The 26930-nt window shown below is 38.7% G+C and overlaps 1 protein-coding gene across 1 annotated transcript in view; it reads right to left on the bottom strand.

The window, feature by feature from the left end:
- Positions 1 to 1829: 1829 nt before the first annotated feature.
- Positions 1830 to 26930, bottom strand: part of LOC104159423 (calcium/calmodulin-dependent 3',5'-cyclic nucleotide phosphodiesterase 1A-like) — a 62464-nt gene continuing 37363 nt past the window's right edge. Inside the window, exons 12-16 of the mRNA XM_009697323.1 lie at positions 24560 to 24641; positions 22842 to 22962; positions 20486 to 20670; positions 9610 to 9885; positions 1830 to 1906 (exon numbers count right to left, since the gene is read on the bottom strand). Of these exons, the coding sequence (XP_009695625.1) occupies positions 1830 to 1906; positions 9610 to 9885; positions 20486 to 20670; positions 22842 to 22962; positions 24560 to 24641 (741 nt within the window). The remainder of the gene's footprint in view (positions 1907 to 9609; positions 9886 to 20485; positions 20671 to 22841; positions 22963 to 24559; positions 24642 to 26930) is intronic.

Raw genomic sequence — 26930 nt, 5'->3', positions numbered from 1 at the left:
ACATGTAAGGGTCCCTTGGTCTAGGGTGATTGTTTTACGATTCCTTCTTTAATCGGGACAAAATGTGCCCTTGTTGAGGTTAAGCCCGAAGCCTGTTGAGCTCTGGTTAGATCCCTGAAGCAGCAGATGAATAGCACACAGGTCTCAATCATCTGTTGGCCTCTGCATAGAGGGGAGTGCCACCGTCCCCACCAGTCATGTTCAGAGCGGACCATGGCTGATTATAAAGACTTTTTGGTCAGTGAGGTAATAACCACAGGGTCTGAAAAGGAGAACTGGGGGTGCAGCGACCCGAGCCGCCCGAGCGCCTACAGCGCAAAGGGGAGCATGGAAGTTTCCTGGCAGGTTCCAGCAGAGGGAAATGAGGTTGGCTGCAGCTGCGTGGGACGCCTGGGCAAGCCAGGAAGGGTCAGGTGCAGCTCGAGGGAAGCAGAGATGAAAATGGAGTCTGTTTCTGGGCACACTTTGGGCTGGAGGGCTCATTCTGAGGCTTCTTGCAGAGGTAACCGCCTGCATGCTCCATTTTTGCTGCCTCTCAGAGAAAAAAGGTCTGGTGTTTTCTATCAATGAAACAAACGCTAGCACGCATTTTGCAGGATCCACATTTTCACCTTTGCATTTGAGACAAACTGTGATATAAGGCCTCAGTGTCACCTTCCAGTTCTGAGAGGCAACACAATATTTTGCTGAAGTGAAGCAATTTTCATGTATTCCTGTCGCTGTCTCTTCTGCCCTACAAAACAATAAGCACCACCTTCACGGTAGGGCTGACACCATTGCTGATGTCTTCCAAAATACTATAGGACTGAGAATGTTTTAAACTTTAATACTGGATGCAATTTAATTAATTTTAAAGAGGTATTTTGAATACTGATTTGTTAAACACCAGTTCTCTCCATATGGCAGCCACCGCAGCGGGGAAGAATCATCATCCGTGCAGGTTGGTCAGTGTAACTCTACAACTTCCATGTACAGTCTACATATTTTTATTTCCAGATATCTTAAGGAAGCTAACAAGTAGGAGTTCTATGTTGCATGCAGCATTGTTGCATGAACAAGTATCTATAACAACATTTCATTCTGACTTCCCATTTCCATCGGGCGCCAGTAGCAGTGACATGTAACAGTAATCCTGCGCAGATGACAAATGTCATGTTTTCACACGTCTCATGGTTAACTGGAAATGTCTGGTGTCAGTGATGCAATAAAGCGAGGTCCAACTTTGGCTGAAAAAATTATTTTGGCTAGTTTAAGAAAGCAGAATAGAAGAGAAAATAGCAACAACAAATACAATTGAAATCTTGCAAGTTGTTAAGTGCTTTGAGTTACCAGCTCAGGGTTTTACATTTTAGACTTTTGATCATTTTGTCCAATCATTTTCCGCAGAAACAGGATGATCCAAGAACAGATAACAGCCTCTGAGAGCACGGGGTAGGAACAGCTAGAGTTCTTCTTTTCTCCTGCAAAGGAAGTCAAATGAGAATTCATAAACAATAGATTTTTAATACTACTACTTCCAGTATTTAATATACACAAATTGAGGATGTTTGATTGCATGATCATTTAGTCTGACATTAAGGATTCAGGGATGCGAAAGTATTGTTTTTCCCTTCTTTATATTGAATGGCTTCTAAGGGGACACAGAAAGTGAGGTGTACCGTGTTCCCATTTCAAAATTTTGTAATAAAAACACAACTAGAATAGAACAAAGAGGATAATAATAGCACTAAGTGAGTCTTTATGGTATAAAACTCTCCCCATTATAAGAAAGAAATGACAAAATTACCTGTCCTGCCTCTAACATCAGAAGCTTTTAAGAAACAGCAAATCTAGTTCTGTATCAGTGCTTCTTTCTGCTCAGTGGCTTTTACTATATCTTCTGACTTCTTAAGGTGTTTAGGCTCGCCTGGAAGATAAACAAATGTGACTGGGAACCTGAGTGAGGAAGTTAACCAAGTTAAGAGAACCTGCACAGCCCTAGACAGACAGGAACTTTTTCTTCCTGACTTTTTTAAGGTTAGGTTTCAGCCACTGCTTTCTTTAATTGCTTTCTCACCAGAGTGAAAGCAGTAGATCACAGCATGAAACAAAAATATGAAGACATTTACATGAGTAAGTGTTAATAAAGTGAGTTTGGGTTTGGTTTATTTTTTCTTCCAACTTACTGAAAGACAAAATTCACCCTCTGCAGAGAAGTGCTATTTAAATCCTCTTCAATGAAGGCTTTGAAACTGGGAGCAAGCTTCTCTCAGATAATGAAAGATGTCAGTGTCAAGTTCTAAGAATTCAATTAATTCAATCAGATAGGAGCAATGACACCAAGTGACATAAGCAGCTTTCAAACTAAGTTATACAACACGAATTTCAAACCGACAATCATAATATCAGGCTGTTGCTTAAACTATTCCTTCAGTAACTTTGAATGAGTACAACTGAGGAAATTATAAACTGAGACAGTAGGCACAAGGAGAATGTAGTAAACTTAGTGTTATTTACTAACTGTATAGTAACTTCTCAGTTTTAACCAGTTGATTGAGTAATCCCACCAGTGATTAATAATGCTGAACTGAAAATGTGAATAAGGAAAAGCACAGAAGTCTCAAAAGTGGAGAAGATGAGCTGGGAGAAGCATAAATGTTATAAAAACAAAAATACAGGTAGGGGAAGATTTTTGAAAGCCAGAAAACAAAGGTACAAGCAGCTGAAAGGGAAAGGGGATGATGCCTGATTTGAAAGGAAAATTGAAAGACGGTGAGTTGAAGTTGGAGAGTCACAGTTTAGAAAAGAGAAAAGGAAGAGAATAAAGGGAGCTCATGAGAATGAGGAAAGAAGAAAATTAACAGCTGTGAATTCACCATGGTTTCACTACAAACAAGTAAGAATTGCTACTGATTTTACCCTTGTTTCATTGCCATGAACGGTGGCGGAGTAGGTGCTGCCCACTCTGTAATGTGACCACTAGCAGAAGGGCCATATTGCCCCAAGCAGTATTCTTCACCGTCCCCCTAATTCTACATAAATTTAGTGTAGGTGGAATATAGACAACCAGTTCTCCAAAGGCTTTTAAAGTCTCAAAACTGGACTAACATGAATTAGAATAAGAATGTCTCCAGATCTTCCAGCCTGCAGTTGTTTTTGGAGGGATTTAGCAGAACTTTTATTATTATCCATAAAAAGAAAAAAGGAGGTGGGGAGAGGTATGAAAGTAAAATCTATTGATCTAAATATTTAAATTTTGTATTTGACGTAGAGTGGTTAGTAGAGTTTTAGGAGTGGGATAGGAGTGGTCTGTGGAGGCCTTAAAACAAAAACTTTGTACATTTAATTTTCATAAAGACTAAACATTAACTTCTAAACCATACGTAACTTTCTTCCTGTCGATGCATCCGTTTTTTTATGATAAACTCTGCCCTATGAACGGTTGCTAATGGCTGTTATCTTATAATCCCTATCCTTTTTATGAACACATCGTTTGCTCTTTTAATATTACCTTCCCTCCATCCTCATCCCGTGCATGAACACGGATGCCTTCCCTTAGTACCAGGATCCCGATGTACTGTTGCTCCGTTTAGCCACACAGTGTGCACAAGGACCACTAACAAACCAGGCACCACAGTGATCTCTGCCCAATTTCCATGGATGCAAAGCCTTCCACGAGTGGTTGAGCACCACAGGGCCACCGCAGCATGGAACGGTCACTAGCATTTGCGTGGCACAGATGATTACTTGATGCCACTTGCATTACCTTAAATCAAACTGGCATCTTGCTGATGTGGATCTGTCCACTGCTATTTAACCTGGTTATCCTCCAGAGACTTTCAGTTACTGACTGCTGTTGATGTTGAGTGCTTTGTACAACTCGATGTGACTGGGTAGTCCTCTACTGTCATACAGAGTGAAGTTACTGATAATCTTTTTTATCACAGATTTATTATCTCCTTTACATTTTTATATTAAGGATTAATGTGGCTATCACCATGAGTGAAAAGCTAAAAGTGTGCCAATTAGCGTTTATAAATCATTGAAACATGGAGTTGTTTAATTAAACATAAGCAGTTTTTAAAATTAATGTTATAATTAATAAATCACTCAGGAGAAAAGGAAAATCATCACTTAAAAAAAAAATCACCTTATAATAGATCCACTTAATCTTGTAACATTCAATTAAATGAAAGTGAGATGATGGAAAGGACAAATGTATCGTGGAGAAATACGACATTCAGTCACAACTGGAGTTCTTGTAATAGCGACCCTCCGGGTCTCCCTTCGCACTGACCAGGACCCAGGGCAGAGCTAACCCTGTTAGTAAAATACAATAGTCTACAAGAACTACACCTAGACAGAGTGGTGAAACAAGGAGAGGAAAACAGTCTCTTTTTCCCTTTTTTTTAATGAGGAACCCTCTCATCATACTATATCCAAACATTCAGTGACAGCTCCCAAGAATGTAGATGGACCAAATTCCCATGTTCCCCATCTCTGTTACAATTCAATCGCTTACTCACAGAAAACTGAACTGAGTTTTCTGCCTTTTATAAAGGACAGAACAATGACAGCTAACATGAAATTTCAATCTGAATAACTATGTTGTATTTATTCTTACTTTCTATCTCTTTCTCCCAGCCTCAGCGCCCACAGGTCCTTACTTCTCTGCCCTGGGAGTCAGCAAGCACTCTGAACATCGCTTTAGCCTTCTACTCCCCATCCTCAGTACAGAAAGTACAGAGGTAGAAAAATCTAGCATGGAGAGTGCTAATAAGGTCCTGATAGATGTACAGTATACTCAAATAACTGTACAGAATACTCAAATAACTCTAATTTGGGAAGCAAGGAAAAAATGTAAGGTCACGTGTATGTTACCTTCTGTTTGCTTGAAGTGACATTCAATTGAAAATATATGACCTTGGTTAAAAGAGTCCTATCTGCATCCCCTGGCCATCAACTGAGGCGCAAAAGTGAAAAGTGGGGATGCTACCCACACTATATATCCCTTCTGTGCCAAGTGGTACTGCATCTTACACAACACACTCACCCTTGACCATCTCAAACATCACTTACACAGAGAAAAAGGAGGGGTGAGTGAGAAGAGAAAACAGATACCGCTGTGCAATTTGTAGTTATGAGGTTTCTACACATATTGCAGCAATGAAAACTCTTGCAAAAACACTAATATTAAGTGTCTACATTTAGACAAAACCAATGACAGTTTAATGGAGTCCCTCCATTTAAATAACTTCACCACTGTGAAAGAAAAATATGAAACACTTTAGCCTGAGCTTTCCCTTTGGTATTGAATATTGCAGATTATTCCAATACTACATGCCTGCACTGCCTTTCTTTTCAGTTATCTTTAACATGGTGGTACAATCTCTGCAGAGGTACTTATTGCTGCTGCTGAAACCCAATATTAATTCATCTTGTCTCAAAGAGCCAGGACCGGAGTCTCACCATGTGTTCACAGAAAGTCTGCTGCCCCGGCCTCTGCACATTACAGTGATGTAAATACCTGCAGTATACTTTTTTATTTGGTAGGCACAGAAAAAGCCCACCACATATGTCATTTATTTATATCATCTATGACATAGTTGAGAAATTAATATTAGGTCTCTTCTGCAGTTTATTAGAAGCGTAATGGTCTGTGAAAGCATCAGTGCTGACTTAAAAGATTATAGTATTTAAATAATATATAGATAGATTTCTCACTATATAGTAACACAGCTGGTCTGTCCTTAGGAAAGAAAGTTTTAAGAATATGATGACATAGTCCCTCTGTAAATCGCTTCAAAAGACCATAAAATATTCAAAATATTTTTCTATGACATTTAAATATTGGGAAAACAGGGAAAGTGCAAGAATGAAGTGTTATTAAATTTAAAGTAAAAATCAAAGTATTTAATAATGTAAAATCTGAATGTAAATGATATTGTGACTGACCAATAAACCCCTACAGTGGAAGAAGGCTCAATGGAGATGGGCAACGGCAACACGCTCATCAAGCTCAGGAGACAGTGCAAGAGGTGCCTGACCAGAGCTGTTGCAATGAAAGCTGACAGTCTCAACACAAAGGGGAGCAGAGGGTGGGCTTTGGTTTAGATAAGCACTTATGTCAGCTGAGTGCATCCACTGACTATAGCACAGTTGAAGGGATCAACCAGTGGTGTAGATGTTTCTCCTTGTGCTCATTAGAAGAGCGAGACTGTCTCCCTGAGTTAGTCAGGCCAGCATGGAGGGAGTGAATATGCGGCTCAGCCCAATATAGAGTATAAAAACTAAAAAACTAGTAAAAGATTTTTGAAGAGAGCAATGGGCTTGAGCTGGTGACTGGGGACACCCAGTGTTGTGATGGTGAGCACTTTCTAGACACTGGTAATGGGACTCAGGTAGGCATTGTGATTGAGCTGCGTATTGCAATTGCTCTATTTTGCTAAGTATCATTTAAGTTTGTAGTATGCTTTCAGTATATTTTGTATCACTCTGCTAAATCAGAAATCCCATGTAACATCAACTATCGCCAAATAGGTAAATTTGATATTAAACATTACATCCTTCATACATGGAATATCTAAAAGAACCTGGTCAGAGAGTATTGGACTATGACATTAATATGCTACAGAAATCAGGCAAAACATTTATCAAGTTCTCCATTTACCTGGGTATTTATCTATGCTGGAAAAATGAACACAAATAATCACTGAAGGAGATGGATGAGATTAAATTCAACATACCACAGTGAGCAGATGTTTCACGTAAAACGACAACTAAAAATGCCTTCAAATATCAGATGTCTTTAAAAATCGCACCTAACCAATATCCTTACTCTATGCATAGTTGAACTCTACTAAAAAATTGTGATAGTGTAAATCAGAAATCCAGCTTTATCTCATGGTTTTCTGACTTGAGGGACTACGAATTACTTATGAAGGGATCCATGAAAGGTTCATGAGACTAAAAGAAACGCAAACATACTTTCTGTAGGCTTAAGCTGGCTGACCAGGGATGCACATTTCCACTGGAAAATTTTTAAGGATTCACAGGTCTAAATAGGTGAAAAGCCACTATTCTAGAATGCAAGATCCAAAGAATCGGGAACATATAAATTCTCTGAATTTCCCATGACAACAACATTTTGACAATATCATTTCCTGTGACAAGATAATTTCCCATGACAACACCAAGAATTGATGACTACATTTGTTCACAAACCATATCAGATGAACAGTTTTCAAAATAATCTGAAGACCTGTTCAGAACAGAATTTTACAATGGCTGGGTATGTGTTCGATCAATGGCATGGGCAGTAGCCTCTACTTTTTACACACTCTCGCCAACAGGAAAAGGTACAGCTTGTAGTAAATGAGGGTTTGGAGAAAAGTCTTTTCAGTTCAATTTCATTTCCAAAGATCTTTATACAGCAGTTTAAGATTTTCAGGCACAGATGTTTAGTTTTGGTAGAGAAACCTACATTTCTATACCAAAACATTCCATGGCAACCAGCAGTGACTGAAATGTGTGCTGCAAAACCTACAACGGTTCAGATGCAAGCTGGGAGATCCCAATAAGGGAGTATTGGCTCATCATTCACCCTCTGGAGTTCCCTTAAAAATAATTTGCTGCTTGCTGTTTCTCTTACCGTGTGATTAATGGCTTGGTGCAGCTATGTCTCCTGCTATATCTTCCCTTTCCCCACGACTTGTTATAAGTCCCTGGTTTAAATACCACTGCCTCTTTAGTGGTGCAAGAGCTGAGCAATGTCCTCATATGAGCTCTGGCTTTTGGTTCAGGACATTACCAATACTATCTATTTCCACAAAATAATTAAATCAAACTTCTATTTCTGTTTCATTATTCATCTGAACTCTTTTTGAATATTGTCATCTCTAGTGAGGGAACATACTTGGATTGGTGGAATTCATGTTATTAAACCTTTTTTACCATCTTCAAGAAAAAAATAGCTTCCAGATCATGTTTGCCTTTGGAAATACATTATTACAAACTCAATCACTTCTTACCCTTTTCATAAATTTTGCAGTTTGAAGTGTTAAAATACAAGGTATTCTGTAGAAAATTCCCTGCCATAGAAAATGAATGAGATCAGCTTTTTCTAAAATAAGAAATCTCTGTTCTCATAGGAAAGGTAAAGATTGACAAGGCAACAGAGTGCACTAACTGCATGCTGAGTTGTATCTGACCTCTCAAACAGAATTTTTGTTGGTCAGCCACCTAAAGACCCCCAAGGACAGCTACACCACAACTGCCTTTTGCATAGTTTGAAAGATAAAGATGCAGCTTTTCCTACTGTGTTCCTCATCCAGGAGATGGGAAATTTTTCTAAGGCACTTAAATTTCAAGTTGGGCTTTAATGAAAAAACTGGTGCAAAAAATACACATCAAAAGACAAAAATGTCAATTATTAGACAACTTCAAATGCTGTGAAATTAATTTTAGTGTAAATATTTTGATTTAGGATGCTAAATTAACCATCTGTTATTTCTGATGGAAAAAAACTGTCAACAACAAAAGCATGGAGTGCTGGAATGTGGAACTCTAGAATAAGTGGGAGTTCTCCGTAAAAAGCATTTTTGAGAAATATGACAAGTCATATACTTATGTCTAAGCTAAGCCTTATAAGTACTTCAGTGTTGCTGCTCAGACAATGCCATACTTCTGGCACAATATTGCAAGGCTCACTGTCATAAAAGCATTAATGAATTTAGCATTTTAACTGGAAGTGAGGAAAAGAAGTGTCATTATATGCCTTGATTATTCTTATTACCCTAATACCTCAAAGCTTACTCTAAATGTAAGCAAACTCAGAAAATAAAATTAAAATGCACAGTGACTTTCTCTTACTTTGATAACACCTATTACTATTGCTTGGGCATTTTGCCCTTGGTACTGTCTTACAGTCAACAGATACTAAATCATAGTCAGATTGTGATAAAATACATTCTAAAAAATATTCTGACATTATAGGGATTTTCTGGCTGCTCCGCTTGTCCTGCAAACTACAGTGAGGAGACCTTTCTTTTCGATTAACAGAATGACACAATCCCACACCTACTACAGTTCGCAAATTCCATCTACTTAAAGTTAACTCTAAAATTCACATTGCATATAGTACAAAGGATATGGTTTACAAAATAATAATCATATTAGGTGCCTAACCTAAGGGGACTGCATTTTAATGACATAAGCATAATTACCTACTCAAAGAGAAAATGTTAGAAAGTTCTGTTTTGAACTTCTACCTCATTCTCCAGTAACAAACTGCTATTTAATTGCTAATGCACATCTGTAAATCACTTTAAAATCATTCTTCCAGTTCAACTAAAGGCCTTTGTATTTTATGTAAAAACTTTTCTACTAGATACTGAATAGCTAATATCAATATGATATTTGTTTATATCAACAAGCTTTTATTTGATGGTTTTAGGACACTATTGGTTTTACATATGCCTGAAGAACTGTCTTATGCTGGTGGTTTGTACAACACCTTATTTTGATATTTTACGTTACTGTCGATGTTTGACAGGGAGATACCAGACACTGCTGCAGCTTCACCCTGGACAGCTTCATCAGATTGAGTGGTGCTCTGTGATGAAGTATTACCATTCAGTGGGTCTGTATTCTGTGTTTCTTGCTGGGCATCGGTGAGATCTTTCTGGTTCGATTCAGAGTTAGTGCATTTTTCTGAGTTGGATTCATCACTCAGAGGAGTGTCGAAAGAGACTACTTGTAGGACGATGGATCTGGGAGGACAGGTTGTACCATCGCTTCCCTGACTACTCTCATTTTGTATCCTTGTTGTCTCTTCCTGTAACTGTGCATCTGTGGAATTTCTGCTTTGGTCTTTTTCCTGTTCACCAACATTTTTCACAAGTTCTTCTATAAAGAGGGAACAAAATATGTGAATTAGATAAGAAGGATATGCCACAATTGTTTGATTTCAGAGTAGTGACTGATAGAGCTGCACATGGGAACACTATGGACATCGAATTACTGCATGAGGACTTGTGCACTGGTGTGTTTAATATGGGTCAGATCCTGCTCCTGATTACACTATTGCAACTGAACCATAGTGGTCCACTTTCTGGTTTGATCTCTACTTTGTACCTCTTTTTTTTTTGGCCTCAGTACAGAGCAAGGAGCATTATCAGACACGCTGTAAGCTGAAGGACGGGAGCAGGAGGACCCCATGCTGCAGTCACGTCCTCCAGCAGTGATGTTAACCACCACAGGACTAGGAGGAGCAGAGCTCGTCAGTTCTGCAACACAGAAAGGGCATATGGAGAGGAGCACCTGGCTGGGGATGGGGGAGGCCTCAGAACTGAAGGGAAGCCCTGAAGGAAGTTGGCCTATCACCCTGGAAAAGTTCAAAATGTCAGCTAATACAGAGCTTCAGCCGGAACAAGTTATAGAGGGTTACACGCATGGAATTCAGTACTGGATGGTGAGTGGCACATACAGAATGGGAAGGAAGAAATACAGTGGAAATTGTGCTTCAGGAGACAGTAGCTACAGGAGAAAATAATGTTTGTGGAAGGCTCTATTCCTTGCTCTACTGCAGAGACTTGGAGAATAGCACAAATGAAATGGCACACAGTAAAAGGAGGCAGAACAAAACAGCACAGAGAGGTGGTACCAGAAGCAACTAGAAGATGAAGAAAACAGAGAATGGAAAACTTGTGACGGAAGGTGAAAAGTCTGATAAAAAATAACTGCACCATCTTCATCTCTCTTGCTATTAGAATCTCTGTTTTGTAAATACAGATTTTAGAAGATACAAAACACTTTCACTATAAAAAGTGAAAGCATTGCAGTTTGAATGACACCTGCACAAAATAGCTGCATGATATTGCATAAAGTTTCTAACTTGGATGTGCACACTGTATTAAGGGAACCAAGCACTGAGATATTTATTGAATTTAACTGGCAGCTCCCAGAAACTCTGCTTGTGAGTGACCAAAACTGATTGCATATGACAACTGAAAGATAGTCCAGTCTGTAATCACATTTCTACCACAGTCAGTATTTGGCATCTCTGTCACCTCACTTTTCTGAACTTCCAAAGGAAGTTCCCCCTGAAGTACAATGTGGCCTGTGAAACAGGATGGAAAGGAACACCTCCAAATCTGAACTGATATATAGAAGCATGTAATAATTAAATAATTTCCTTTTTTTTGTCAGTTATTCTACTTTCTGGCATACTTTTGAAAAATCAAGAACTTTCAAATTTGAGCAATTTCTATATTGTTAAGCCTTTTTTTTTTCTAACAAACTTTAGAGACCTGCTTGTTTTGGATTCCAAATCTTCTCAAACTTGGACAGGTACTCTTTTTCTACAGACTTCAATGCAGCTCTTACAAAGAAGTGGTTGGGCTAAAGACATTAAGAAATATGTATATGCAACTTGAAGAAAATCTGATGTTCAATCTAGATATGTTAATTACAGCACCTGTCACTCACAGTATAAATCTACTTACCTAAGGCTTTTGTCCCAAGAAACTGATTTACGTGTCATATTTGCCTCCATATGGGAGAGCTTCAAGCATTTATCCTGAATGTTATACAAAAGCCATGGAAATTCCAAGATGAAGTATTTCAGATGCTGTTCAGATGCATCAGTAAGTTGAGGAAAGCAAAGCTGAACTATAATCACATATAAAACTATAATATTAACTCAGTTCACACTACAAAAGGTGGGTTTTTTAACCTGAAAGCTGGTAAGAACATACAGTATTTTTCTGACAGAATGATGTTTTAGGACAATTCTAACCAGTATTCAGATTTGTCTTGGTGTAACTGAGTGGCTGACCACTTTATTCTCATTACAGAACTCTCAGAATATTCATATAGGCAAAAGCCACTATTATTTTTTAGTTCATAAAGCTGAATATCTAAACTTAAAATTGCTTTCCTTCACTCCCTACCAAACTTAAACTGGCAAATGAAGATTAACAGTTTAATCAGAACAATGCTGATGGCCTGTTCTTAACTTCTGTCATGCTGGTCTCTTATTTCTATGACTAATCTTGAGACGATCTCAAGCACGTCTGTTTTGGCTGTTTAAGCACAGCCAAACTCTAACTCAGGTCTATGCACATCTGATGGATGTAGCTTTGAAACGGAGTATCTCTGCACCAAGTATACCTGATAACACATTAGTTAAATGTCATACCTATTGCATTTAAACTGGTGTGATACTATTTATTCCAAAAGTCAGTAGAAAAGAATAGGTGAGAAAAATATTATGTTTTCTAAGTATGAAAAATACTATGGAATTTTAAAATCTTTGGAGTTAAAACTATTGCTAAAGATTGGCCTTTTAATGCTGATAATCATATCTGTGATGACCATTCCATAGTGATAAAATTTTAAAGTCACTCTCAGTTAAATAAGCTTCAAGAAAAGTATCTTGTCCGCTTGGGAGGAGTTTGTTCAGCGCAACTAGGAGGAGTGGCTAGTAGTTGTGAATGAGACTGAGAAGCCTGGAGTACAAAATCCTCTATGATGATACTACAACTTTCATTAAGACCCCCAATCCTTTTTGTTGTTATTAAGTCTCTCATCTGCTGGATGTCTGAGTCTATGTTCTGACTTGCTTTGCTCCACTCAGCTTCAATCCTAAATGGCATTTTCAATCATTTCCTCTGTCCTATCACTCTGATGAAACAGAAATATTTAGCAGTCTTTAAAAGAGGCTGAGACTGGGACTGTGACCAAATAACTAAAATTAATGCAAGGTGCTGCTAAGTTAATACCACTAGTGTAAGAGGTTCAGAGCTGGCATGATGGTTGATCCCTACTGCCGGACAGTAAGAACTGCAATAAGTACTACGACAAAGCCTCTGCCTCCATCCAGCCACGAACTGCCAGAACCCTCTGAGAGCAGCGGACAAGGCTGCTGCCCCTCACCCTGCACTGGGCTGCTAGGAAGAGCAAGTTCCTCCTCCCCTGTGGGCACACATTACCACGGCCAGCTAGAGGTGGAAATGGGGTATGTTAAATGAACAATGTGACCTGGCATTTGCAACATTGACAACATTTAATAAGAGTAAATAGATAAATAAGATTAAACAACCTTATTGGCCCTCTAGAAAACTCCCCTATTTTTTTGGAGGGGGTCAGTTAGGCACTGAACAGCTTAAGGATTATCATATCCATTCAAATAAATGCAGATAGAAGTGTGTTGTGCAGTGAACTCAGGGTACGTGTTATTGTTGCTACTGGTTTTGTGTTCTCTGTTTTAACTTGGTAAAAGTGCCTAGAGCCAGGCTTGTTTACATATTTTCAATTGTTTGGTATTGTTTTCTTTACAAGAAGCCAAGTGTTATTCAGCAAAATTTGTGTTAGTTCATCTGTAAAACAAATGGCTTCTCTTCACTGGTCTGTTAGGGGTGACTCACTTATCCCTCTCTTCTGTACTTCCGTGCAGTTTCTGAACTCCTGCCTTAAATCAGGAAGCAGCAATGGCATTTGATACGTAAACATGGTAGAAGTGGTGTCTTTCGTCCCTTGTGTTTAGGTTGGTCTGTTGACAAAATAATTGTAATACATTGTTTTGCTTTGAAAACTGGCAGGAGTCTTAAGGTAATAGCCAAATTTCAGAATAGTTGAAAAATTCTGGTACTTAGTAATTTTGCATCTACATAAAACCTGTTAACTAGTAAAGTGACTTCTTTCCTGTCCCCTTTTCACCAGATACTACTACTCTTTCATCAAGTCACCTCTTTTTCCTTGGCTTAGTAAGTCTCAAAAAATTGAAGCAAGTTCTTTAAGTTCTTTTTTTTATTGTTTCCTGGAGTGAATGAGAGCACTGAATTCCTGTCAGTCCAATGAAGGACTAAACAGCCCACGAAACACTAAAACTGTCACACGGCTCAATCTCTAGCATGGTGCTGTAGCACTCTGCGGTCTCCATAGTATCGCTGCTCTGCTGCTGCAGAAGCTCTGGTGAGTCTGCATCACCAATTACAACACTCATTTCCACCACCTCAGCTACCTTACTGCCTCTGTATGCAGCAACACTTTCAGGACATGGTCTACTAAGTGGCAAGGAAGGTTTTCTACATTTTGGTACTTTCTCTTCTGTATATGCCCATCGACCTTCTTTTCCTGGCCTTTCTGTAATAAGAAACAGAGCATTCAACTACTATCATCTGCACCTTACAGGGCTTATAAGATACCTATCTGTCTCCAGCAACTGCCCCACTTGAGCATGTACTGACTTAAGAGTGGAGAGGAAAACCACGAAAGCCATGTGTAAGGAGGACATCTCAAATCAGCTGATGGCAGTGACTGCCAAGCACTAAACCCTAGTAAAGCAAACATCTGCTGAATCACGTTGCTATTTTCATTGGTTGTGTTGAAATCAGCTACAACAGCTTACCCTTACAGAAAGATGTAATGACACTGAAGTATTAAGAATTAGCAAACTACTGAATTAGAGAGGAAAGCTGTTCATCTTCACTAAGAATTAAATTATTTGAGGAATCTGTAATGAAGAATGCTGCTGGATGTTGTGGGCTCTCTTTGTATATTATCACAAACTTTGATTTCTAGGCTTGCTTGCCTCCTTTTTTACTGCAAAAACAAAATTCCAGAAAGCAGTGACAAAAAACCAAAACCGGGACAACATGGGAAGGAACTGCACCTTCTAAAAGACCTGTTCTCACATCAGCCATTTTAAAGAGAAGAGGAAGAGACCAGCAATAAGCATCAAAACTTTGCAGAAAGTGAGAGGACTGATCCTGGTGCCTCCAGGACTCCCAAATAAGTTTAAAGACATGTCCAAGGATTCCCAAACAACTGTGATTTTTTCCCAACCATCCTGCCATTTTCAAACCCAAGAATACACTGCAGTAACCCAGAGTTATTTAGACACATTCCTTCCACTTTCAACTCCTCACACAAATTTCACCACAGAAATAGGAGTATATAAACCCACTGCAAACCATGTAATCCAGTGGCACTTGATGTCACAGCATCGCATCATATAGAAAATGTAGCAAAGGCTTCATTAGCTATCAAAACTTTTTACTAAAAGATTTGGTTAAAAATTATTTGTGAGTTTATGGTTTCCTAGGGTGGCTACCTCTGCCTTTTACTTCTCTTTTGCCATTTAGCTGTAAGTACAGGGGCTTGAGTGCTGGGACTTTTGGGACGGGAAGGGAGGGACATGCTGCTCCAAGCCTACTAAAGGGAAAAGGTGTTTTAAGTCATGTAGTTCATCACGTGCAGACGCAGGTCAGCTCTCTGGTGTACACTCCAGGAGGATATATAACAGGTTCCATTATCAGGCTCAGTTATCGTTCCTTAGTCTGTCATTTACCACATACTGCCAATACAATATGTTTCTTGCTACTCTTAGCTCAACCCATTCATTGCACTTCCCCAGACCGGTTGGTGAAAAATCCTCCCCTTCCCACTGTTCTTAACACTTTTCTGGATTGGCCCAAAAACTGCTTATGACCTAAATGTTCTAGCACTGCAATTAAAATCACTGGTCCTAGGTCGGACTCCTTTAGCCCCTTGAATTTGTTTGTCTCCAACAGATTAAAACAGTCCATTAGGGTAGATTTCATGTGCCAAACCATCAGTCAGTTTCTGTGACTGTCACACACATCCTCCCACCACCCACCCTTCCTAGCGGCTGCTAAATCCCATTAACATGCTATCAGATCATCACTCTCAGACTTCTGCAGTTCAGCAGCTGTTACTCTCTTCTTATTAGTGAGTCTGCAGAGAAAATATTTCAGACAAAATGGAACAGAACCCTGTGGTTATTGTGACTGGAAGTATGCAGGACTGAAAGTGCCCGAGGGGGGCCTGCAGGTACCATGCAGAGGTCTTTCAGAAGAAACATTTGTTATTCAAAGTTGCTGCCCACGGGAGAAAAAAAGAGCTGATCTCTACTCCAAAGATGCAATAGTTGTCATTTTTTCATATTTTTATTATTGAAATTAAGCACAGGACAGTGTGAGAGCCTCATTCAGCCTCACGTATTTTTCATCCTGTCCCAGAGTGGTCAGTTACCCCAGACACACACCCTTGAGCCGTGCAGCACAGTGCACTGCCAAAAGGCGTTGAGGACAAGGTTTGCCACTGATCACTTTCCACACAAACAATCAACCTTTGGTCAGGTCCTGTAACAGTTAAGTCTTCAGAAGGGTTACATAAGCATAAAATGGGAACAACAAGTAACACTGCTGTTGTATTATCCTGAAGATGAACAACGTTAACATGCTTTCGGGATGGGCCCATTCACTGGCAGCTGGACCCTTGGTTTGTATGCTGCATTCCCTTGTGTTATTATACAACCTGAGGTGAGAGTCCTAGGCTGTCTGTGCTTCTTTTCGCTCAACTGTAAAGTGAAGATAATGATACCTATTTATCCCTGTAACTTTCTTTCCAATGACACCTACTAAACAGATGGTAAACATGATTACTAGTCCATACCCTTTTACTCTGTTAAGAGTACCTGAGCTTGCCAACTACTGACCAACTTGATTAGTAAATCTTCAGAACATTTTTATAGAACAAAATAAGCATGAAGGAATAAACTTTCTAGGTCTAAGGAATAAACATTGTATTTTTTAAATACTAAATCATTATGTTACAATTTCTCTATATTTTAAGAACTGTGTCATGTAAGATCTTACATGATACTTAAATCTTTCCCAACAACATGTGCGTTTCTTCCAGACCTTAAAATCCAGTTAGCAAACATTTTCTCTAATGAAAGAACCTCTCAGAGTCATCTGAGCATCTTTACTGTCTATTTGCTACAGCTACTGCAATTGCAAATAGTAGCAGCCATCAGCACTATGTGTTGAAGTAATGCAGAGGCTGGAATTGCCTCTTTATCACTGTGTTGAGTTGAACAAAGACAGATTATCTGGTGATTAGGGGTTTGGAATATTAATTAAACATCAAGGCTTTCAAATTAGAATCCCAGATGTTTGATCATTATGGTAATTCCCTGTTAACAGCATTCCCTGAAAGGCCTGAGAAACATTCCTCTAATTCTCCAGTGGTGAAAGGTTGAAGACCCTTAGGCTATAGAGCACTGAGCTCCTCTGCATCAATTATACAAGACATGGCCTTTTTAGCAAAATGGAGCCATCACGTAGTGAGCCTTCTGTTAAAGAAGCTCTCAAACAGCTGCCTAGGTAGGCAAATGCTTCCCTTACTAACATGGGCCTTTCCAAAATAAAGCACACTGTTCCTTGCACAAGCTGCTTGCTCTGAATGAAGTCTCAACAGCAACTGCCTTTTCAGGGAGGGGTAACACCAGCATCTCCAGGAAAGCTGCCCTGTCAACAACACCATCAGTGTGTCTTGGTCTTCTGCTCCGGATTGTCTGGGATAGGAGTCGGATCATCTTCTTTATCCGTTGCTGAGGGAGCCCTTGCTCCAGCTGAACTGCCTCCCAACCAGTGCTACATGAGTAGCCTTATCCTCAAAAGGTGACAGGCTGGAACGAGTTCAAGTCATCCTCAGGAAATTATATGGATTGTTGCTAGTTTCCTTCCTATATTACTTGTGCATCTGTATTACTACATTTTATAGAGACAACTTCTCCTGAGCCTGGGAACTAACCTGGGAACAATGCCTAGTGTTTGCAGAGGCCACTGACAAGAAGGCAGATGGTTCTTTTAACAGCACAAGTACTGTTTGTCATAGTCAGCTCGGGAAACGTGTTTGGAGATCTACACTAACAGTCAGCCTGCTCACTACCATGGCACACTGTCCTCATACATGTGACCTCCTCAGTGTACTCAGCTCTTTGCAGCTTGTCGTAAATTATCTAGCTGGGTAATGATAGCAATAACAACACTCCTTTCACCTGGTAGTGATTTATCCCTGATATTTCTTCACTTGGTACCAGCTCCAGCTAATATATGAAGAAAACACAACTTCTTACATATGCCCAGAGCAACCTAAAGACTTTTCATCAAACAATAGAGTCAGAGAAGGTAAGATGAGATCCAGACAGGATGGAATGAATTATCTGAGGTTCAAGGTCTCAGGTTATTCACTTACAAGCTTAGACAAACTTGAGTGCAATCTGAAAGGAATTTCAAGTGGAAAGGGGATGTATTTCAATACTTTTCATTCTTTACTAGGTGCTAATTTTGCACAGTCTGATTAAGGATTTTCAGCTTTTGCAGGGTGCAGCTTCAGAGCCAACATACTGCTGATCTGGACCAGTTGCGACAGATTCCTTCTCCCATTATGTGACAAGGAACTTATGTAGTACCTCAGACAGTGCTCTATAGAGGGCTACATTCACTTAATGAAGACCTCTTTTCCAGCAGCCCTTAGTGCCCACATATGGACTAAGTGCCCATACATTCTATTCCAAATGAATGGAAAATATCTTAACTTTCACAAAACCTATATAATTCCCCCACAGCTTTTATTTAAAAACTTACTGTATACTAACAAAATATAAATCTGTACTCAAAAGTATTTGCGCTATTCACAAGGTTCATCTAGATTCTAACCAGGCACCCTGAAGGTCTCCATGCCATGCTCCAGGCAACTGCAGATGTTGCTGCAAGTAGTCTCTTTATGGGACAGTTTTCTATAAATCTCTTCCTTGCTCTCACAGAGGTTTTGCAAGATTGATTCAACCACAATCACACAGAGTCAATATTGTTCATCAAGTTCTGGCCTCAACACCAGCTATTTCCACTTACCCATCAGTTTTCCTAATGCACATTTTACTGTAATTCCATAACTCTGTTCAGGAAATACTTAGACATACATCATTAGTCAAGTTGATAGAAGAAAAGAAGGGCATCCTAGAATATAGACAACCATCATCTCAACAAAGTCCATGGAGTCTTGGAACATTAATAGCTCTGTTTCTCACAGCAGAAAGCATGTCCAGAGTTTCCTGGATCTTGCTGCGCATCACATTAATACTGACTGTATAGAGAAACAATCATTTACCTAGAAGAATTCTTAAATCTCTTGCTGTGAGAAGCTTTGTGTTTTCATGGCTGTGAACAGCCTAGTTAAACTGGGCTAAATGTATCACACAAAGCACTGGAAATGGAGGAGGAATTATCTCTTTGATAGCACTGTACAACTCTAAAACAATATACCAAAAAGCTGATGTACCAAAATCAAACTGGTTAGTTACATGTAACTGGAAATGGCAAACTTCCAAATAGCAAGTTCTCCATTCTTCCATATTGAAAGACCTTGCATGTAGGTAGCCCAGGGCTGCTTGATTTCTGCAGGCTGTAGCAAAGTGGTCTTGGGCACTGTGGTGGTCTGCTATTACTACTGATCACCACAAATTAGCAGCTTTTTCCTTTTGACTAGTCAGCATTAGTTAGACAATACCAAAAGAGGTGATTGATCATATGAAGCTGCTCATGAAGAAGAGATAATATTAGTTAAATCTCCTCCTCAGCTGCCCCTTCTACCTAACTCTCAAGTCATTGTCACAATAGATGTATGGAAGTTTGCTCCTACTTAATATTCTCCTAATGAGAATATTCATTTGCAATTTAGCACTAAATTTGAATTTAGCACCACTCAGCAGTGTTTTTCTGTCTTGTCTGACACCTCATTGGGAAATAAGATGCTGCTTTGGATGATGGGATGAAAGACAAGGCTGATACTGGGTCCCAGGACACCACTCCCTGCAGTCAGTATCAGGTCATGTGCAGCAAGACCAGTCCCGGCAGTGAAACACTACACTGAAATATTCCAGGTGCTTACTCAAAAACAACACAGACTGTGGACAAAATATTCCCAAATGACATTCACTTAACCTGGATCAAGGTTCTAAATTGTGTTCAACAATTATCACAAATCATTTTACACAGATAACTGTAACTCCAGACAATTTTCAGGTATGGCTTATGAACTGAGATGCTTGATGCAGGTTTGGCTTTATTGACTATCAACCAGCAAATGAAGAGTCACTTTTTGCCTTGTTTGGGTCTAATACATGCTGTGATTGCCCAAATCTTTAGATCCACTGGGTCATTTAAATAATTGTCTACAGCGTAGTCCCAAGAAGCCTGCAATACTGAATTTTGTTCCATACGGTGGGGAACAAATAGCATTTCTAACAGCAAAGTACAACTTTTACGTTTCTTAAGAAATGTGGCAGCACATACTACTTTGAATTGTTGATTTTGGCATTTAAAGTAGATGTCAGTATCAGCTATGATTAAATGTGCAAGAATGCACATTTCTAAACCAGACCTTTAAAGATAAGCTGAGCAGCACAGAGTCTTATTTTACACACTGTAGGATTTCCTCTCATTCCCCTGACCACCTACATCTCTTTATATCTCCAGGGAGAGCAAAACAGGACCATCTAAACAAACATTAAGACGTAAAATAGATGAATATAAGACAACTATGTATTTTTATAGGTTGAAGGAAATTAAAAAATGAAAGTAGGGGAGATCTCAGGGAGTAACTTATAAAAACATTCCACCTTAGTGTATCATACCTTCTACTGCTAATTCTTTCCATCTTTCTTTGTTAGCTTGAATGATCTTCATCAAGTTGTCCTTAAAGCTCATTAGGTCTACAGTTGCTAGAGAATTTTCTGTATGAGTCCCTCCATCACTTGTACTTTTAAAACTGGGTCGTCTTTGTGCTTCAGCACTGCTTACTGCTCCCAAACTATTTTGGCTGCAGAAGGGAAAAAACCCTAAATTATTAACACAGTCAGGCAATTTTAATAATACACAAACAGTTAATTTGAATCAAATTCCTTAGGCCCTACATGCAATCACTAACTTGAAATAAATAGTTTTCACTAAAGAATGCCTAAGGTACAAGACATTTCTTCAACTCGAAGCTGTAACCTGGGACCGATTCTTACTGATCTTTTTCCAGGGAATTCTTGAAAAAATGTGACAGCGGAAGATACATTACTTGTAAGCTGGTTCCTCAAACAATGTTTATGTAGCCATTCTGGAGCAGCTGCTTAGCTGTGTTTTTGAACAGCGACTGGTATCTTTGGGGCTCACAAGACAGACATCTTATTGTTATTGTTTGACGCATTTATAAAAAGCAAGACATGAAAGTATATGACAGGTAGGTAAGTTTAGCTTCAGCTGAAAATTCTCTTCAAGATACATGCTTTCAAGTGTAGTCAAAGCAAGATTTAGTACAATGGCTTTGAAATCCACTTAAGAGCTACTGCAGCTAGCTTACTCGTAAGGTGAGGTAGAAGTCAAATTGATTATTCGTATGTGAATATGCAGATACATGAAAGGTGGGAAAAAAAGAATGAACTCTTTTTCTGAGGATTAAAAAATCAGACCTATTTCTGGTCTTGTACAGGTAATCATGTCATAGCAGGTTTTGTTTACTCAATTATGCTGCATAGTTTATCTCAATGGTACCAAAGACAGATGTTAATATGCATACAAATGGTTTTCCATTAATCAGAAACTATAGTTGCAGTGAATATATCAGTGAGAACTGCACTAGAAGAGTTAACTGTAATTTCCGTGTGCTCCAGAGATGTTGAATGGAATAGAACGGAAAGAATAGGCTGTAATTCTAACGTTTTCCAGGCACCTCAGTGAATGTCACACCATATACTCAAGGCGTCCACTCAGTAGCGTTTGTGCAACTCTGCTGGCTCAGACACTTCTGTATCATGCTATAGGCTCTCCACTCTCTTCGTAAGTGTAGCTCTTGAGTCCGCACTAAGAAAAAATTCCTTTGTCCTCCACCTCACATGAGGAAGCTTTGATGGATCATAAGCCTTTTTTCGTCCACCACTCAGTCATGAACATCAGCCAAAGCCTGGAGCTACTAATCATTTGCAGCTGCTAATCATTCATGAAGAAGTGAGTAGGTAAAGAAATTTGTTATCAATAATGCCTTAGTTTAGCACTATACCCCAAAACACTAAGAATACTGTCATAAATACCTACTTCTAGTAGCTTGTACTTACTTCTAGTAACCAAAATACATGCAAACTCACGATCAGAAAAGAGCTATGTTCACCATTTTGCTATTAAAATCTAACTAATGCACAGCAAATGAAAAATTGCCCTGCAATTATCATATTAGTAGCCTTAGTGAAGGCTCAGATTACAGTTTTAAAACGAAAAAATGTGGTAACAGAAGCAATATTTGTAAAACCAGTATCTCACTATTGAACAATGTTTTCAGCGTGGAGTCACTCAGACAACACCGTCTGTCATAGCTAGTTTGTTTTATAGACAGCTTCTATCATGATGCAAAAATCAAGAGCTTGATGGGCAACTCTCCCCGCCTGTGCATCTCACTTATACTGTGTTTAGATCTCTCAAGTGGAATATAAGTGTAATCAATTTTGTCTCAAGTGTATATATCAAATAATATTAACATGGAAAGGTGAAGAAGGAAAGTGATCCACAGCATAAAAAACCCCAGAAAATAACCTGAAACCCCCTTCACCACCTTCACTTCCAATTGTCTCTCAGAAAGGAACTAATAACTTTTGGTACTGTCAATTACAATTATACTGAAAATGGTTCCAGCTAAAAGAACTAGGAACTTCAATAATCTATTGCAAAGTTTATAGTGAAAGGAAAAAATTGTTACTAGATATGCTGTAGAAAATCAACTTTATATTTTATACGTTTGTAATCTGCTCATTATTGTGTTTTTGCCTTTTTATATGCACGATTGTCCACAGTCAAGAAATAGGATATTGCAAGTACAACAGGGCACCACGTGGTGGCAGTACTGTACAGCTATTTGTGTTACTTCTCCAATTGTTAAAATAGTTGCAATAATTCTGAGAATGACATTATTATGTTAGTTGATGTTAGTTCAATAACTAAGCAGTGTATTCATACCTGGGTGTCCCAAATGCAGGACTTTCAGATTTTGACGCTTCCTCTATGAGAGGCATAACAATTTTCTCCATTGAGTCCGTAAGAAGAGAAAACGTTGGCTCTACTATGAAATCAATGAAACCTTGAAAAAAAAGAGAGAAAATTAGATTTTAAATTTCCACAGCTCTCAAATCTAAAAATAAATACTTGATATCAGGCTGATTTTCTGACTGTGGTCCTGATTCAATACACTAGATACCACTACTATAATCTTGAAGAAAAAAAGCACAACTAAAACCAAAAATACCTGAAGCTGTATAAATATAACTAGATATTAATAATTATAGCTTTTCATTCCTTTTTCTTGTAAATTTTATGCACTGCAGAACACACCTACCATTTGAAATTAATATTAATTATTAAGTAGCAGGGAAGCTACCATTGAGTCAGGGGGTCAGAAGTCATACTGCCTCTTTTACCATTCAGAGCTTCTTGCCAAGGAGTTAATATTTCAAACCGCTGTTTATTATTCTGTGGAGTTAAAGTGTTATTTCACAGTGTGTAGGAGTGTTCTGTCAAATCAGTGAAGAGAACAAGTAATATCCTTAGGAGACAGCATTCATCCCACAGTTCTGAGATGTCAGCTCTGAACAATGTCTTACATTTTAAAGTGCTCATCAAGGTATGAAATGACACAGTGAGAGAATGAAGCATTATTCTCTGTGGAGCATTTAATAGGAAAAAAAAAAAACCACACTAAAACATGAGCTAGCAATGGATTTCCAGATGTCTTCATACACTAACCGTGCAACACAGCACAAAGGAGAGCAACAGTGCTTCAGCCTAGGATCCAGCTTCCCTCCTGCAGTAGGTAGACCCGCAAGCACGTTGCCTTTGAAGTCCCAGTGAAATGGAATAAAGGACATTTTGAATGACTAGATCAGACAGGATGACATACTTAAATTCAAGGATAAGACACTGTCACCTATAGAATCTCTTCCCGAGTACTGTGTTCACTCACATAAAAGGTACAGAAGATGGTAGGACATACTGCTTTACTCACTATGCTTCTAGGGTATGTCCTTGTAACTAGTTTCAGTGATCTTTACTGATTTTTATGCCCTCATTATTGCTGATGAAAACAGGAATAGAGAGAGCCCAGACCCCCATTTCCAGAAATGGGAAGCTGAAGTTTGGCCACTGTTGGCCAAAATGCAATTAGGATTGAGAGGAACAGAATGCAGTGGTCCTTGTCAACCCAAGGAGGCTTGACTCTGTGTAGTTCGACCATGCCACATTGACAGTCTTAACTGCAGTCCAGAGATTTGATGTATGAATTACCTTTAAGTCAAGATGCATCTACAAAACATTACCAGGCTTTCAGATTGTAGTAGAGACAGACCTGCGAGTTCTTGAGCAAGAGTCAATCTGTCTGAGGACATGATCTACCAAACTCTAAAGTGTGTACAGTAAAAGTTGGGCTCGTGTCCAGTACTTTGGTTAGTTCCTCTCCTACCCCTCCTTGGCATCACGTATGCTGAAATTACTTCATGTTCATTTGAGATCAGGACATTTCTGCTGTACATTCTGTAAGTTTGGTGAACAGAGAGGTGCAAAGAAATACGTTCTATATGATAGCATTTGGAACATTTAAAATTCAAAATGGGTACAAGAAATGTCCACGTGATTTTACATGCTCCTACACATACAAGAAAACGAAATATACAACTTGTCATTACCTATTTGGGACTGAGCTACCAAAGTAGACTTGCGGTCACAGAGTGGGGAAAATTGAAGACCTAAAGCAGCCTCCTTGTCTCCCTGCAAATGACAACGTTTAATATTATAAGCACATATTTGATAGAGGGACAAAGAGACAAAGGAATCTCAACATTCTTAGCATTTATTCAACAGATTACTTTCTTCACACATATTCCTAAATAAAAACAAGCCACAGGCAAAAAACCCTTGATTATTTATCTTTAAATTTTCAGGAAAAGTAAAAGTCAAAATTCTAACTTACACTTGACAGTTTTTATATAAAGGAACTTATTGCAAGCAAGTCCTCCTCAAGAGCAAGGCATCTGCCAATGAGATTTAACATATATGAAGTCCTTCAATATTCACAGTTTAGTCCTGCTGATCCCAGATGTAATGGGATATTTAAACATGTTTGTAAGAGTATGCCAAATGCTAACTGTTTCCTTCTATTACATTGCTTTATCCAACAAGTAAAATTTCTTCAATGGATTTACACAGGTCAAGGGCATGATCTGACTTGAACTCATTCTCACTAGCAGGCACGTCACTCTGCTGCTGAAGCCATACAAAAGCACAAGCTCACTTTCATTATAAAGATGACTTGTACAACCTAGTTCTGAAAATATTTCAACACCTAACACATTAAAGGAGGTTTTCTGTGATAACAGTCTTAACAGATGGCAGGGTGTTATCTCCATTTTCAGCATGGTAGACCAACTGACTTGCAAAAGCTCAAAAAAAAAGTCTAGTTGCGCAAAAAAACCTGAAGAGACACCTTTCAAAGGAGGCCATAATTCGTGTTGCTGGACAAACCTGGCACCCAGAAGCACTGACATTGTAGATACAGGAAAACTTAGTTTTTCAAGTAAAATGACTCTACATATTACATTAGTCACGGACAGTGCTGTTTCATGATCATTCAGTGGGGAGCAGTACATGAACATACCATTTTCCCAAAGATCTCATCAGAAGCTGATGATGAAGGGGGCAGTATCAACCTTCCTTAGTCTTTTTATCATGTATCATTGAACTATATTTGGGAAAAGTTTAGAACTATAATACCAATGAAACCACTTCAGCCACAGGAACAGATGTAGCTCACAGATTGTATTTCATGTGGAAGTGGAGAGTTTTATCACTAAGGTCTTTAAATTTTATACCCATGTGTTCATAATTTGACTTCAGGGTATAGATGAACACATGAACACTTACTACCAGGAGCAGTGCTAGTGGCATATCCAGGAGCCAGATTGTGATATAATATAAACTGGGTTAGTTCTAACAATTTCAGTCATTGTTGAATACAGGCTTTCTAAAGCAATATTAATTTTGGAATCTTCCCTTAACTAGGTATTAAAAAATAGAAAATTCCACACTAGCAAAGAATCAGTTTGATTTTTTTTTTATGTTTTCAAGTAGTTCTTTACTCCAATTATGAATTACTTTGAACTTCATATAATACATAATTAACACTTAAATGTCATATAAGTCTACGTCTACTGTAAATTGCAATAATGGACAAAGCACTGATATTTAAATTGATCATTAGAATTTCATGACATTTAAAATCAAGGTAAAGATCAAAACAATAAAACAATTCTTTGCTCAGGTGCTGAACTCGCTGGACAAATTCTCTTTCTGTGCTTTTGGTTCTATTCAGACTGAGAGCAGAATGCTATAGGAGCTGTGATGCTTCTTTGAGTGACTTGAACTATGTACTTCTTTATTTTTAAGGTTTTGAGATAGGTGGGTGTATTTCTATTTTAAACAAGTAGCTCAGATTTTCCTTGGCATTAAAACACACTTCCTGTAGTTGTTGCTTTTCAACTTAAAGCGTTGTTTGGCTTTTTCCCTGAAGTCAACACTGGCACATATTTTAACCGTTAGCTGCAGTTAACAAAGTTTTTTGTCTAGGTGACTGTTCATTTTTTGCCAGTGCTCGCTACTTTGAAAGCTGCCTGTTAAAGTATTGGTTTTGCATCGGCAGTTTCAGACTATTGCTTTTTCCTGTAAGGTGGTAGAAGTAGTTCAATTACTGTCTTTAAAGAAAAGGAGGAATTAGTAGGTTTTGTATACATTTGGACTACTTCATCTTGGCTGACATAGGTTTGGAAATCCCAGAGATTTTCATCACACACACTCAGATCAACACACCAGAGGATGCACAGCCAAGCCAGTGCATCTAGAAAGCAGGAGACCTACTGTGTCCGCATCGCTCCATGCATTTATATATGCACAGTTACTACAGTTACTTCATCACACTTTAAATGTGTTGGAACTACTCCACGCATGCTGTTCTTACTAGTATGCATAAAGAGGGATTCAGTTCCTTGCACGCTCCTCTACAGC

Source organism: Cariama cristata, unplaced genomic scaffold (assembly GCF_000690535.1).
Source record: "Cariama cristata isolate BGI_N322 unplaced genomic scaffold, ASM69053v1 scaffold6693, whole genome shotgun sequence".
Classification (NCBI taxonomy): domain Eukaryota; kingdom Metazoa; phylum Chordata; class Aves; order Cariamiformes; family Cariamidae; genus Cariama; species Cariama cristata.
This window is presented reverse-complemented; position numbering and strand designations above follow the sequence as displayed.